Genomic DNA, 15149 nt, shown 5'->3' on the forward strand with positions numbered 1-15149 from the left:
ATTAATTAATTTTTTGGATTTTTGTTGGAAGTATTTTTAATTCTACCAAGAACTAAATAGTCTATTCATCTTCGTACACTTTAGAAGGAGCATAATACTGCAGCCTTTAGCATTCTTGTAATCATTTTCTCTTTTGATTATTCATTTTCTTTTACCATATACGTATTGATATTCCAGATTCTGCCCTCAAGTGGCTCATAGTCTAATGAGGATTAAAAAAAACAAAAACAACAATAACAAAACCCAGCCCAAACTTGTAAATAAACAAATGTATTGAAACTCAGAGGAAAAAGTATGTGCTGGATACTCTGGGAGCTTAAAGGTTCTGAAGGGAACGGGTAGAAGGGAATCAAGAGATAAAAGAGCTGAGCTTTGAGGAATGACTGGAGTAGGCCATGTTGTAGACAGTTTCATCACTGAGAATTTTTTAATGATGATTTTATTTTCCCCTTATAGCTGGTTTACAGTGTTCTGTCAATTTTCTACTGTACAACAAAGTGACCCAGTCACATATACATGTATACCACATGACCCAGCAACCCCACGCTTGGGCATATATCTGAACACAACTTTCCTTGAAAAAGATACATGCACTCGCATGTTCACTGCAGCACTATTCACAATAGCGAAGACATGGAAACAACTTAAATGTCCATCAACAGATGATTGGATTAAGAAGATGCAGTATATATGACTGAGAATTTAAAATCCCATAGGTATCTGACATTTTAGTGGATGACTCTATGGCAGGTAGGATATTTTTATTATAAGCACATGAGATTATTTTTATTTTTGAGACTGCAGCCCATCTAATTTGTATCATTAGTCTATTTTCCTATCAGTTTTGGCCTTTGTACTAAAAGAAAAACTATATAATTCATATTATCTATTTGTCTGTTTGTTTTTTTCTGTCTTCCTCTTGCCTCACGCCTTGTGTACAAATGTGATTTGCTCTGGGGTTGAAAGAGATATTGTTCAGATAGATAGAAGAAACTAAGAAAAGTGAAGAAATAGTAATTCTGAAAGTTTGGAAAACCTCCCAGTTCACAGTGTTTCTAGAGTTGTGGAAATGACGTCAGGTCAGGTGACAGGATGGTTTATTTGAGGTCAATGTAATATCTAATTAAGGTTAAATAGAACATGACCACTGAAAAAATATCTATGAAACGTTTTGTCTTAGGAAATGAATATTTATGGATCAGCTAAGAGTTTTGAGTCATTCATAACAATAGGTTAAAATAATTGGCATTTATTTTGACCTTCTAAATAGATATTAAATAAATAGAAAAACAAAATTGAGTGAAAATCTTTATCTTATATTGGGTCTTCTGTTTTTTCATGCCTTAACTAAGCCACTTTTCCTCCCAGAGACCATTTTTGTCCATTTGAAAAATTAGGGTGTTGGAATAGCTGATGCAAAGATCTCTTCCAGACCCCGAAACTCCATAGTTATGATTCTGTGCATCTCTTTTTGTTAGGTTGCAAATATCAGGTATTCTGTTATAATCAAAGTACAAGGATAAATGGAACAATGATATGATCTTGAATCAGTCTTACTTCCTTTCTTTGGTTGGTTTTTCCTTGGAAAATTATTTCTCCCTTATAAATTGGAGATGAAGAAGAAAAAAACACTAATATTACCTTTATCATTTTTAATCAAAAGAATATATGAAATATGCATTCAGCTACTATTCCTTGCTTCCCATCAAAGTGAATATGCAAATATGTAATAATACATGGAAATATTAGGGAAGCTTTTTATCAGAATGCAAAGAAACCTTTCCAATAGCAACATTTTGGCCCACAGGATGGTCTTTGATCTAAGAAGTTGAAGCTTTTGGTGTTTTAAACACCCTTATAGTAGGGTTGCAAAGCCAGTTTATACTAAATAATCCATTTGCTTAAAACTTTTCTAAAATAATGAAAAAAATCTTGAAAATTAGTTACCAATAAGATACATTTTTTGGAATAATCCAACAAAGTAACTATGGTATCTCCATCAGGGTCTTCTATATAAGTCCTCTTGCAAAATTGGAAACTACATAATTCAAGTGACAACAATGACTATGCAATTAGTCCCTAAACGGCATCTAGCTGAGTAAACAAAATTTCCTGCCCTTTTCTGAGTATTATATGTCTCATTCGCTCCCAACTCCCAGATGCTCAAGCCAAAATTGTCAGTCACCCTTGATTACTTTCCCTCACTTACCACATCAAATTCATTTAAAAATCCTATTGGGTTTGTGTCAAAATGTACTCTGAATCCATCCACTTAACTGCAATTTCTATGTTTTTCATTGATCATCTTTAAAATTGCCACCCATTACTCTAAATAGCATTCCTTATTACTCTTCCTTGATACATTTTTAATAGGATACTTATTTCCATTTACTTATTTAGTTGTTAGTTTTTCTCTCTGCCCTGTAGAATCTCAGCTCCATAAAATGGGTGATTTTGTCTGTATTGTTCACTTCTATAACTCCACATCCTAGAAAGGTGCCTAGTACTGAGTAGGCGCTCAAGCATTTCTTGCACAATTGAGTCTCCTGCTGTGCTTTCATACCTTTTCCTCTACAAACATTGTTTTCATAAAGCAGCTAGTGATCTTTTAAAAATCTACATTCGACACTAAACACTTCAAAAGCTTACCATTATCTTTAGAACAAATCCAGACTCCTTGGAACAGCCAAGAATGCTCTGATGTGAGCCTGTCTGTATCCTCCAGCACCAGTGACCTTTAAGCAAACCAGGCTGGTTCCTAGCTTAGGCTTTTGGACTTGCCTTTTATCAGACCTCTTAGGAGATGTGCTCCTTTGTATTCAAGTCAGAACTCAAGTGTCTTCCCCTTTGGACAGAGAGCCACTTCATACATTTTGTGCTTGTCCTACAGTTTGTGTACTTACACAAAGGCCCCCTGCTCTTCTCTCCTTTTCAAGGCAGTGTGCCCTGGACTGGAACTGCAGCTGACCATGGGAAGAGCTGCCTCTTAATTTTGCAGTAAGCAGGCCCTCCTGGTCAAACCTTGTCACCATGGACAGCACATGTTCAGAAAGGAAACATTTTTCTAATTTGCATAAAGTTTCCTAGGTTAGTGGAGTCCTGCTTAGTGCTGACGCCATTCTTCCTTTTCTAACGAGTTTAGTATGATCTGATCTCTTTCCCATAGTCATTGTCCTCCTCATCACTCTGTTTTGATGCCCCTACATTTCTGAGATCTAAAATTACCTCTCTTAACGTGTTTGTTACCTTCTCTCTCTGACTGTAAGCTCCATAACAACAGGGTCCTTCTCTGTCTTCTCTGTGGTCTCTCACTGATTTTGTTTCCACAATTATGTCCAGGAACACACACAGCAACCCAGCTGAAAGAGACATGACTTTTCTTATTTTGCCTTGAAACAACTGAGACCTAAGTTCGGTGATAATCACCTGTTTACATGTCACCTCCACAAGACCAAGGACAAGGTGTGCAAAGTACATGTGTAGAATTTAGCAATACACAGGATATGTTATCAGAATAGCCCAGTAAGTGGGAGGTATAAAGATACCTATGGTTAGGAAAAAACATTGATCTACCCACCACATACAAACTCCTGAAATTCTTCAGATTATTCCTTATTGGTGAGTTCCTCATTGCATAGGCAAATTCACAGGTCTGGGATTATCGCATGAATGGTATCTTATTTGTTTTGTTAATAAATAGAGTAGGAAAAGGAGGAGCAGTTGACACTTCCAATCCCTCTGGTCCCTTCCCTCCATTTGAAGGTGGTCCAGAAGTGCAAGGCAAGAGAAAGAGACACTCAGCATGGAAATTTGAAGGTCAGCCTGTCTCTATTTTAATAAAAGACATTAGCACAGTCCCATGTCTTAGCCTAAAATATAAACCGTATTTTTGTTTATTTTTAGTATTTGTTCAATTCTAAACTTTAAAAATATCATTCTGCATCTTACAAAAATAGTCTAAGAACCTTGTGACAACAAATAAACATGATACCATTGCTTTAACACACTTAACAACTATTTTTCTTACTAAATTCAGATCTTTTCATTTTATGTTCAGTCGTAGATTTACAGATGCTTTTAATAATGCTGAAAGAATGAATTGAGAAAGAAATTTGTAATTATTCATACTTTGTACTTTTTAAAGGTGTAAATGAACATTCCCTCAGTGTTCATTTACTAGAGAGACACATTCTGTATCATGAGGTCTATCACCATTCATCATTTGCAGCATAGGAGGCCTGTCAAAGAGTTTGTAGTCTTCTGAGCATACTCAGTGCCTTCAGGAAAATGCAGTGGGGGTTCAGGGGAAGAAATCTCAATTCAGCATTAGAAACTAAAAATTTCCTCACATTTGTTTCAAGACTTAAGGGCTAGACTTGAGCTGTCTGGAAATGGTTTTGAACCAAGGAATCTCCTCTGATAAAAATCTAGAAAACGTGGAGTTCCCGTCGTGGCGCAGCGGAAATGAATCTGACTAGGAATCATGAGGTTGTGGGTTCAATCCCTGGCCTTGCTCAGTGGGTTAAGGATCCGGCATTGCCGTGAGCTGTGGTATAGGTTGCAGATGCGGCTCGAATCTCATGTTGCTGTGGCTCTTCTGTAGGCTGGCAGCTACAGCTTTGATTAGACCCCTAGCCTGGGAACCTCTATATGCCATGAGTGCACCCCTAAAAAGACAAAAAGAAAAAAAAAACTAGATTAACTTAAAAACTAGTCAGTAAATTGCTTTCTCCTTCACATTACCTGAATTCTTCCCATAGCCTCCCACTTGACTTGAGATTCTGAGTAATTCCATTCATCATTTCTACCAAAGTAAAGAAAACTTCAGTAGCTTAGATGATTAGGAGAAATGCACACTGTATACTATCCCCAGTGGAATTTGACTAAACCAAAAACAATCAAATTGACTTGTGTGTGAAATAACTCAGAACAATAAAATATTGGCAGCTTACAAACATGCAATTCAGGTATTATGGAAATAAGCCAACCAGAATCACTCAAGGAACAAAAATAAAGCCAATTCACTATATTTGAATGTCAGAGGGGTTTTCAGGTAAAATGAAGGGCACCTTTAAAGTTCCAATGTAAATTTCAACAACCTAAATTTTTCCTTTAGAGAGTAACAATCCCCAGAAATTCCAAAGAAATATATTTCTAATAAAATGATAATCCTCTTTCCTGTAAATGAGTTCTGTTCTTTCTGTCATATTTAATTTTATCTGTTGTTATGTCTTTGTTTTCTCACTTCAAAAGTCTGTTTTAAGTCCTCTTGTGTAATTAGATGGGATATAAATTGTAAACATATTATAGGAAAAAGAATATTTTGAGTATTCACTATTTGTCAGATGCTTCATCACTTAATTCTCATAACAGCCCTGAAAGCTCTTCATCTTATAAAGGCTGTGAGAATTGGCTACTTCATGAAATTTTCAAATTCACACAGAATTTAAGGGATGGAGCAGAAACTTTCCCATATTTGACTCTAAGCATGTAGTATTCATACTAAACAATATTGCTTTCATTATGAAATTCTATTATTAATATAATATATTCATACAATTTCTTATATGTTATTGTATATAATATATTCCTTCATATAGCAAAATGCTCTGATTTCAGTAGCATTCTCTGACATTATTTGAACATGAAGGAAGTCTTTTTTGTGAGTCAGTACTGAAGAGACAGGTGTCATTCTCAAGGATGATGTGCCTGATTTATTTTGGTGACCCCTAGCAAAATACAAACTTATCCTGAGCTAATAATTCCTCTGCCAAGGCTACCTAGCACTGTCACTGTGGAGTGAAAGACTGTCTGGCTTTTCCTTTTTCTTGTGGTGCTACTTCCCCACTGTGTCCACTGCCTCATAATCATGCAGTCAGCCATGTTAAAGAGCATAATATAGTTACAGTTGTAGAGAATTTCTGATATAAACTGGATATTGCACTTTAAGCTGCAAAAGCACTAGTCTGTTTATTTTACTAGTTCTACATATTTTGGCATCCAGGCCTTTTTTTTTTTTTTTTTTTTTTTTTTTTTTTTTTTTTTAACTAGCTATTCTCTGTCCGGAATCCATCCCTCCCCAACTCCTTTCCTTACCTGGGAAACTTCTTTTAGGCCATTCAGTGCAAGAATCTTCCTGTGACATTCCCTCTGTATATATTATTTCCCATCATCACACTCTATTATTAATGATCTGTCTGTAAGTCTGTTTTTAGCCATTAGATTAGGAACTTCTTACAGGCAGGGTTAGGGTTTAATGGTTCTTCAGTGCTAGGACATAATAACTGCTCACTAAATTCTTTTAAAAACTAAAATAATGATTTCATATTTCCTTCAGGAAAATAGGAGACTATTTTGTAGTCTAAATTACGAATTATTCCTTGGGGAAAGAACTGAATATATTAAAAATAAATTTCTAAAGAGCTTATCAAGACTGTAGAAGATTATGATTTACATCACTGCTGTTCAAGAAAGTATATTGACAGGAGAGAAAGCATTTTAGTTTGAACAGACAGGATTCTGTGAAGACATTTTTGAAAGCCATTGGATTTAAACAAGATTTGTATATATTCATGATCACTTGGATTTAAGCTGTAGTTATTTAATTGACTTCTTCTTCAATCTAGATCCCCTCCCTCTCGATTTTAAAGGTTTTAAAATACAGTCCTGCCTTAGGAACATTTTTTCAGGAACAGCTCACAAGCAAGACTTGAGAGTGAATCTGAAAGTGTGCATCCCTATGACTTACAGGTGGAAGTTTCACTCCTCTCTCTCTCCAGCTATAGACTCCCCCTTACATGTCATGATCCTTTGCCCACCTTAGGCCATCTGAGAGGAGCTGTCAGCATCTCACATCCACTTCTTAGGAGCTGAACACCTGAATCCTTGTTCTTCCCAGTTTCAGACTAGAAAATGAAAATTATACCCACATCCTAATGATCTTGTGAAGATTAAATGACTTAATACATTAAAACTGTTTGGGATCGTTCTAGGCACATGGTAAGCACTATCTAAATGTTAGCTAAGGAAAAACAGCATACCTCAAATTTCTTGGGTGTGCCCAGTCTTACCTTTTCTTGGTTACTGAAGAAGGAAATTCCATGGTGCATTATGTTTCCATCAAATTTTTGCTCTCATGAGGGAAAAAAATTAACAATAATAATACGGACGATAATAATATGGAAAATAATAATATTTTCTAGATACAAGGCCTGCATGTTATGAAACATATGCTTTGCTTTTGTGTATCCCTGAGCATGCTTAGGAATCAATCCGGGAGTTCCCTGATGGTCTAGTGGTTGGGGATTCAGCTCTGTCACTACTGCAGCTTCGGTTTGATCCCCCACCTATGAACTCCTCGGAATCTATTTGGATGGGATAGGTATAACAGCTGGAAGCAAATCTTGTGAGGAGTGGAGACTAACCTCTTTTTGGCTTGAGAGCCTGAGATCCCTCCCTTCTTATCACTGCAGAAGGTGGTGTGTGTGCACTCTGATTGTGGATCCACAATTCACCAAAGCAAACTAATTTTGACAAATTCTAAAAATAGAAGACTTCCAGTAAGCAGGCAGGTCTGCTGACATTTGATAATATCTAGTTGTCAGTGAGATTTTAGAAGGTGCATGTATCCACGTTGATTCCTGGATTTAAAAGAAATACCCAGCAGGAGTTTATGGAATGAAAGCGAATGATAAAACATTTTGCAAGCATTTCATATGGGATCATATGTTAGTTAATGTTTACAGTTTGTGGCCTGCATGGTTTTGGTTAATTAAAGAAGTCACTTGGGATAAGGAAGCACTCAGAAATGATTGTGGGTTTTTATACAGTTCATAATAAGCCCAGAGACGTGAAGGAGGCTTTCAAGGTTCTATAAAACTGAATATATTTTCCCTTTGGCCCATTATTTACTTAACTGCAGGTCATTTATTTTGGCAGGAGAAAATGTACCTGTTCAATATCAAAAGGCCTATGAATTTTAACCTTCTTTTATTGCCTTATTATATCACTTGAGGATTTTTAGTTTAATGAAAAAAATGGTGATTTTTCTATAATTAGGAGTCCTCTCAGGCTCTGTGATTTCAGTTTCCATAATTGGAAGAGCATATTGAAAATAAATTGCTTTATTTGATTGCAGGTAGATTTTTCCATTAATAAAGTCCAATAGATATATTTACATTGTATATATATCTAAGAAAAGTAATATATTATTCAGAAATGCCTCTGAAATAACCAAATCTGTGTGTGTATCCACTTAAAGATCTCACCTAATAACAATTTTCTTATTGCATAACCATATGAATTTATGCTTTAGATTATGAATTATGCATGTTGGGGACAGATCTAGCTATTTGAGTTGTGGATATTAAATTTGTTAATAGTTTTTCTTCAATACCTACTCCTGCATTGTGTTCACAGGACAAAGCCCAGCCATACCACCTCCATTACCAACAGAACAAGCTTCCAGACCCACTCCAGCATCACCTACTCTTGAAGGCAAGTATTTTATTTTATTTTTCCAAAGATCATCTCTGTTGAGGATCAAATAGAATTAGAGGAATCAAAGAAAAATAGTAACTACAACAAAATCCATGTTTTCTCAAATAGTTTTAGTATGTCTAAGCTATAGTTTCCTTTTCCTGAAATTACGTGTTCCTTCTTAGAATATCAAAAATTTCCTCCTAAGATTTTATATTGGTGACTACCAGCTTCTAGAAGAATGAGCAGCTTCATACCCTGAAAATCAGGCCAGAAAGTATGGGAGCAAATGGACAAAGATATGCCTTGTGATTCTTGGAGTTTCATCGTAACTTGGTGAATTTAGTGTCTTAAGACTGGTGCCAGACTTTCTGGGCTTGAATCTGAATTTCATCTCTTACTAGCTGCATAAATTTAGGAAGTTCCTTAAATTCACCATTTATGAATTTTGTCATTTCTGAGTTGGGGCAAGAATAGTCCTGATTTCATAGTGTTATTATGAGAAGGAAATGGCGTATGTGAGTATTTGTGTGTGTGTGTACCAGCTTACAAGTGCTTTATAAAATTAGTAGTTAATACTACTAAAAATCAGTTCTTTTTAAAAAGTTCCTCAGTTGAATCTTATACACATTAAAATTTGAGAACCTTTGGTTTATGTTTATGTGTAAAAATCTTATAGATCCAACAAATTGGATTGTAAAACATTATATCAAACCTCTGAACTTTGTAGCTTGTTTAAATAGTCTTTTGTTTATTTTTATTTTTTAATTTAATCTGAGCGATTTTTTTTTTTCTTTTTCTTTTTAGGGCTGCACCTGCAGCATGTGGAGGTTCCCAGGCTAGGGATCAAATAGGAGCTACAGCTGCCAGCCTATGGCACAGCCGCAGCAACAGAGGCTCCAAGCCACGTCTGGGACCTATATCACAGTTCACAGCAATGCCGGATCCATAACTCATTGAGAAAGGCCAGAGATCGAACCCGCATCCTCGTGGATACTAGTCAGGTTTGTTACCACTGAGCCACAATAGGAACTCCCTAATCTGAATGCTTGGTGAGAGACACATCGTCTAATTGACTGGAGACCCAGTAAACATTTGGCTACAGTCAGTAGCCAAGGAAGGATGTAAGTGGTTGGACAGTTGGTTTTCCTGTTTGTGCTATAATAACAGCGTGTTCTATGCACTTTCCTGGCCAGATCCTGACCAAATCATGCCTATGGCTTTGCTCTCTTCAACTCACATTTCTTTAGAATATTGTTATGTTTGCTATACTTAAATACATTTTACATTTGATATTGCCAGACCGTGTAAATTAGATATTATTAGTAATGATCAGCAAATGTAGGCTTGGAGTTTTTTATTTATGCTAAATTAGTAAATAGCAGGACTGGGATTCTAGCCCTGGATTTCTCGTTCTATGCCCAGAAATATTTCCATAATATTATTGTGCAGACATCAGAGTTTGAGGATTTTACCTTCCTGCTTTCTGAGACATCAACAAATTTGCGAAAACGGAGACAAAGTGTTGTGCTTTAGATATCATGCAGTTCTGTGATAGAAATATCATGTTCTGATGTCAGTCAAGAGTACCTTAGCAATGCTTATCAAAACTTAGTGTGCACATAATCACCCAGAGATCTTTGAAAATGCAGATTCTGATTTGGTAGGTCTGGACTGATGCCTGAGATTTTGCAGTTTTACCAAGCGCCTAAGTATTGCTGATGTTATTGGTCCAGGGCCTCATCTGAGTAGTAAATCCTTAAGTTATTTAAGACGGAGGTGGAGAGCAATCGAATATTCCCCAAAATGCTTTTAATTTAATGTTAGTCATCTAAATGACCTTTAATTGGCAAAATGTCCTTCAGAAGGACAGGAATGCCCCACATGGAGAAATTTTGACTGCTAGTTGTATGGGAAAAAGCAAAAGGTTTCAAGCCAAATGCCTCAGCATTGTAGAAAAGCTCGAAAGAGGAACAAGAGAAACCCCACTGGGAACTGGGGGAAAGGTTACATTATACTTACAAATTAGAACAACCTATTATATAGTATGTAAAATATTTTGATTTGACCAGATACAAATTGAATGGATTGATTAGCAGTTGCAAATTTCAAATAAAAATCCCATACAATCTGTAAATCAGTACTGCATCAATACCAATCTGAAGAAAATAATTCGTCTGGTTATTAGAGGCCATGATTTAATGAAAAGTTCCCATATAGAGTCGCTCCAAGAGTCAAAATCAACGATTCCTCTAAAATAGTTAGAGAACAGTCCAGATCTAGCTCAAGGTTTAAACTTTTGTCTCCCATTCCACTGAGCTACAGACACATTTTATTTGGCCCACACTGGTCTCTTATTTATTGATTTTTGAATGGGATCTTCTTGGGTAGGGTGAGTTTCCCATGGTCTTCTTTGATTTTCACACCTCCTTCACACACTTGGGTCCAGACTTCCTTTGTGTGTGTGACAACTATGTGAGGATAGTTTCGTCTTGAGATAGTAATTTCTTAGAGGCCTGATCAACTTTGGTGTCTTCACTGCAAGAGGTGCCATAGCGGAAAAACCACAGCCCAGATGGCTTAAACAGCAGACATTTAGTTTCTCACACAGTTCTGAAAACTGGGAGTCTGAGATCAGGGTGCCGACATGATTGGCTTCTGGTGAGAGCTCATTCCCTGGCTTGGATATGGCCACCTTCTTGCTGTGTCCACATGGCAGAGAGAGAGACTTCTGGCATCTCTCCCTCTTCTTAGCAGAGCACCAGTTGGATCAGGACTTGACCCTCTGATCTCATTTAAGTTTAATTGCCTTTTAAAGGCCCTATCTCCAATCCAGTTTATATGGGTGTTAGGGCTTCAACATATGAATTTTGGAAGGACAGAATTCAGTCCATAAGTTTGGTAACCTCTAAACTTAGTTAATGTGTCAGTAGAGCAACATACATGTTCACCTCATATAATTTGTTTAAATTGTTTAATTTAATAAGTTGTTTAAATATTTCTTTTTGAGTAATCAATGATTCTGCCATTTTCATTTCTATCACATATGGTAAACCATAAATTCCCAACTTGCATCATCTTCTGTAAATGCTTGTTATTGATAGGAGTTAAATATTTTAAAAAACTTTCTTAACTGAACTCAAATATAACTTTTGTAGAAGGTAATAAAAGAACAAAAACTCTAAGTAAGCTCATCGGTGGCTACTGATGTGTATTATTTACCTAGCTAGTAAGTAAATAACTTAGAAAAAATTTATAGTGCGAGAGGGGGAGGGAGTTAGAGTTACATTTCTTTTGGCATTTGGACTATAATAGTTTATGTGGCTCAAGATAATTAGACAAAAAACTGACAAGTGACTCACTGCCCAAATGTTCACAGAACAAGAGATAGCCTATAAATAATAGTGCCACCTTTACGTTTAATCAGATTCCAATTCTGGTGTAAATCAAGGGACTCCCTGATTTGAATTTGAAGCAGATTTTGATAGTCAGATTATTCAAATGTTGGACTCCAGCTTATGTCCTGGAAGAGGCTCATAAACCTCCCTGCAGCCAGTGTTTTGCCTATCAGTCTGTCACTTGGAAAAGAATGTGTCATTTCCCAAGTGGGACACTTAGGTTCTATTGTTATATTTAAAGAACAATTTGATTTGACATTTCATCCCAGAGTCCAATACCACAGTTTAAGTGAATAACCTAACAGCTGCAGGATTACAAGGCTTTTGTTAGTAGTATCCACTTTGAATCTACAGAAAGGCACAGTCTTTGCCCTGAGAAGGCTGGTGCTGAGCAGCTTCCAAAGGAGTCCACATTATCAGGCGATGGGCTTTGTCAGGGCTTGCAGATGTGCTGCCTGTGACTTCATTAACATAATTGATTAGGAACTAGGACATATTTAGTATTAATCAAGTTGTTTTTAGTGAGGCTGATTATGCACAGTCCTTGATGCACTATTTTAGTCTGGAACTTCCTTAGGACCAAGTTGCAAGAAAATGGCATTATGTAAAAAGGAACTTACATGTGGCACTAAAGCATGCTCTTGGATTTGAGGAATACAGTTGTAACACGTTAAAATGTAGGAGCTTAAACATATTTGGCATTTTAATGTTGAAGAAAAAAAGGAGGGCTTATATAGAGATTAAATTATTATTAAGTTTGTTCACAGGAGAGTGGAAACAATTTAGGATTTTATCAGTAGAAATCTAAAAAAATTGTAGACCTTGTTATGGGGAAAAGCACTCCACATATCGGTAAAGCCTGTAAAAAGCTTCCTTTGTGCTCTCACGGCACTTTAAAAAAATGAGTTCCTGTCGTCGTGGCTTAGTGGAAATGAACCTGACTAGCATCTATTAGGACACAGGTTTGATCCCTGGGTTCGCCCAGTGGCTTGAGGATCGGCATTGCTATGAGCTGTGGTGTAGGTCGCAGATGTGGCTTGGATCTGGCGTTGCTGTGGTTGTGGCGAAGGCCAGTGGCTACAGCTCCAATTTGACCCCTGGCCTGGGCGCCTGCATATGCCGTGGGTGTGGCCCTAAAAAGACAAAAAATAGTAATAATAATAATAAGTTTCTCACAACACTCACATCTGCATAGTATCTGTGCACTTCTTGTCTTGGGCTCCTTATCTGATGCCTCAAAGTTGTGTCTGGCTTTCCTTGAATTTTATTCCTCTCTCACACCACACACTTTTGTTTGGAATCATGTAATTCTATTGTTTTGAATCTTTGGATATAATAACTCATTGTATACTAAATCTGTTGTTTTCTTTGACTCTTACTAATATGTTTTAACATATTTGGCCTTTGTCCAGGGAAATTGGCTACAATAGTATTGAAAAGCTCTTATATAATGACCACCTTATGCAATCATCTTGGTCAATTAGCATTTAGTTATCAATATAACTTAAATTGGAACTAACTTAAATAGAGACCCACCTTGAACGTAATATTAATTTTCATGATCTTTCCAAAAAAAAGTGTTAAATTTTGTGAAAGAATTAATTCTTCTGTCTATTGGGGGCTTTCATTGGTGCTGAAAAGCTTTCAAGTTCAAAGAGCCACTGTAGTGTCCACATGTTCCACAAATGGATTAGATCTGTGTGCTGTACTCCCAACCTCTCATCAAATGGTGCCTTATTATATTAACCTTGCAATTGGTTTTAACCCTTAGCATGAGAGCTTGTTTGTCATCAAGCATTCATTAGAAATGTATTTCTTAGGAGAGATTAGGCTCTAACTAGAGAGAATCCTCACTGATTAAACAAGAGAGCTTCAGGCAAAATTTTCCATCCCTTCCCTAACTATCACAAAAGTTGCTTCAGGAGTTTCCATTGTGGCTCAGTAGTAATGAATTGACTAGTATCCATGAGGACTTTGGTTCAATCCCTGGCCTTGCTCAGTGGGTTAAGGATCTGGTATGGCCATGAGCAGTAGTGTAGGTTCCAGATAAGGCTTGGATCTGGGGTTCCTGTGGCTGTGGTGTAGGCCAGCAACTTCAGCTCCAATTCAACCCCTAGCCTGAGGACTTCCATATGCCACTGGTGTGGCCCTAAAAAGACCAAAACAAAAAAAGTTGCTTCATAAAATCTTTGCATAAGTAAAATTACCAGGTATGATCCTGTTGTTCTTTTTTTTTTTTTTTTTTTTTTTTTTTTAGGACTGCAGCCATGGCATATGGACATTTCCAGGCTAGGGGTCAAATTGGAGCTGCAGCTGCCAACCTATGGCACAGCCACAGCAACACCAGATCCCAACCATGTCTGTGATGAACACTACAGCTCACGGCAATGCAGAATCCTTAACCTGCTGAGCCAAAACAGAAACTCCTGCTTCTGTTATTCTTTAATCAATAATGCTGAAAAAAGAATTTTCTTTCCCCCATTCACGCAAACCCATCCCCACACATACTGTCAAACAACATAGTTTATGTTGTCATTGATCCTTGAAGAATTTAATGTAAAATGGCCACGACTCATCTATTGTGGCAAAGATGTGAAAGGAAGATGTTTTGTGATATTTTATTAGGTATGTATCTTATTCTTAAATTATTTTTAAGATTCCATTACAAAAACATAGTTTGCATTAATGGAGCCAAATAAAGTAAGGTGAATGAATACTGTATACCCTATCATCTTCTTGAATAAACATAACTGGTATTAACTTAGTATTGTATTTGTGAATAATAATATAAATGCCATCACCCAAATGGGGGCAAGAGAACTCTAGAGATAAGACTAAAGTTTCAGCTTCCAGTTGCAGCTTTGACACTTATCTGTTGTATTATCTTTGACAAATCAATTGACTTTTTAGGCCCTCCATTTCTTCACCTGTCAACTATGGGGACTGAACTTAAATGGTCTCAGGAACTGTTTCTGCTTTCACCTCCAGGATTTCAAGCTTATTTTTTTTCAGGTTGGTAGGTTGGTAGTAAGCTGCCTTAAGAGCAAGAGTGAAGGCTCCGTGGCTTGGCACAGTGGTTAAATAGCTACCATGGATATGTTAAAGTATGGCCATGACCTAGATAGAGATGTTGAACTTGTTGGGGCAGCCAGGCATGTCCCTATGCAATGGGTAATACTATAAAGCATTATTTTCTAAAGTTCAAAGGTGAGTTGTACACATCATAAAGGGTGTAAAAGTTAAGAAGAAAATGAGAAATGAGTGAGGCAGGGC

General features: G+C 36.8%; 1 protein-coding gene and 1 long non-coding RNA gene across 55 annotated transcripts in view; one reads left to right on the forward strand and one right to left on the reverse strand.

The window, feature by feature from the left end:
• The window catches only part of TRDN (triadin), a 386488-nt gene that overhangs the window by 149779 nt on the left and 221560 nt on the right, over positions 1–15149 (forward strand). For all 50 annotated transcript variants that reach the window (XM_084957615.1, XM_084957622.1, XM_084957696.1 and 47 more), the window contains one exon: positions 8419–8496. In XM_084957615.1, the coding sequence (XP_084813741.1) occupies positions 8419–8496 (78 nt within the window). The remainder of the gene's footprint in view (positions 1–8418; positions 8497–15149) is intronic.
• LOC110260190 (uncharacterized) overlaps positions 1–15149 on the reverse strand; it is a 56183-nt gene that overhangs the window by 30625 nt on the left and 10409 nt on the right. For 3 of the 5 annotated variants that reach the window (XR_002343036.2, XR_014804756.1, XR_014804752.1), the window contains exon 2: positions 3247–3359. The exons of the other annotated variants lie outside the window; for them this stretch is intronic. This is a non-coding gene — a long non-coding RNA (uncharacterized LOC110260190). The remainder of the gene's footprint in view (positions 1–3246; positions 3360–15149) is intronic. 5 annotated transcript variants of the gene reach the window in all.

This window comes from Sus scrofa, chromosome 1 (assembly GCF_054392235.1).
Source record: "Sus scrofa isolate SSC_HxYL_T2T_F1_AM1 chromosome 1, Sscrofa_HxYL_maternal_Yorkshire_Landrace_v2.0, whole genome shotgun sequence".
NCBI lineage: Eukaryota > Metazoa > Chordata > Mammalia > Artiodactyla > Suidae > Sus > Sus scrofa.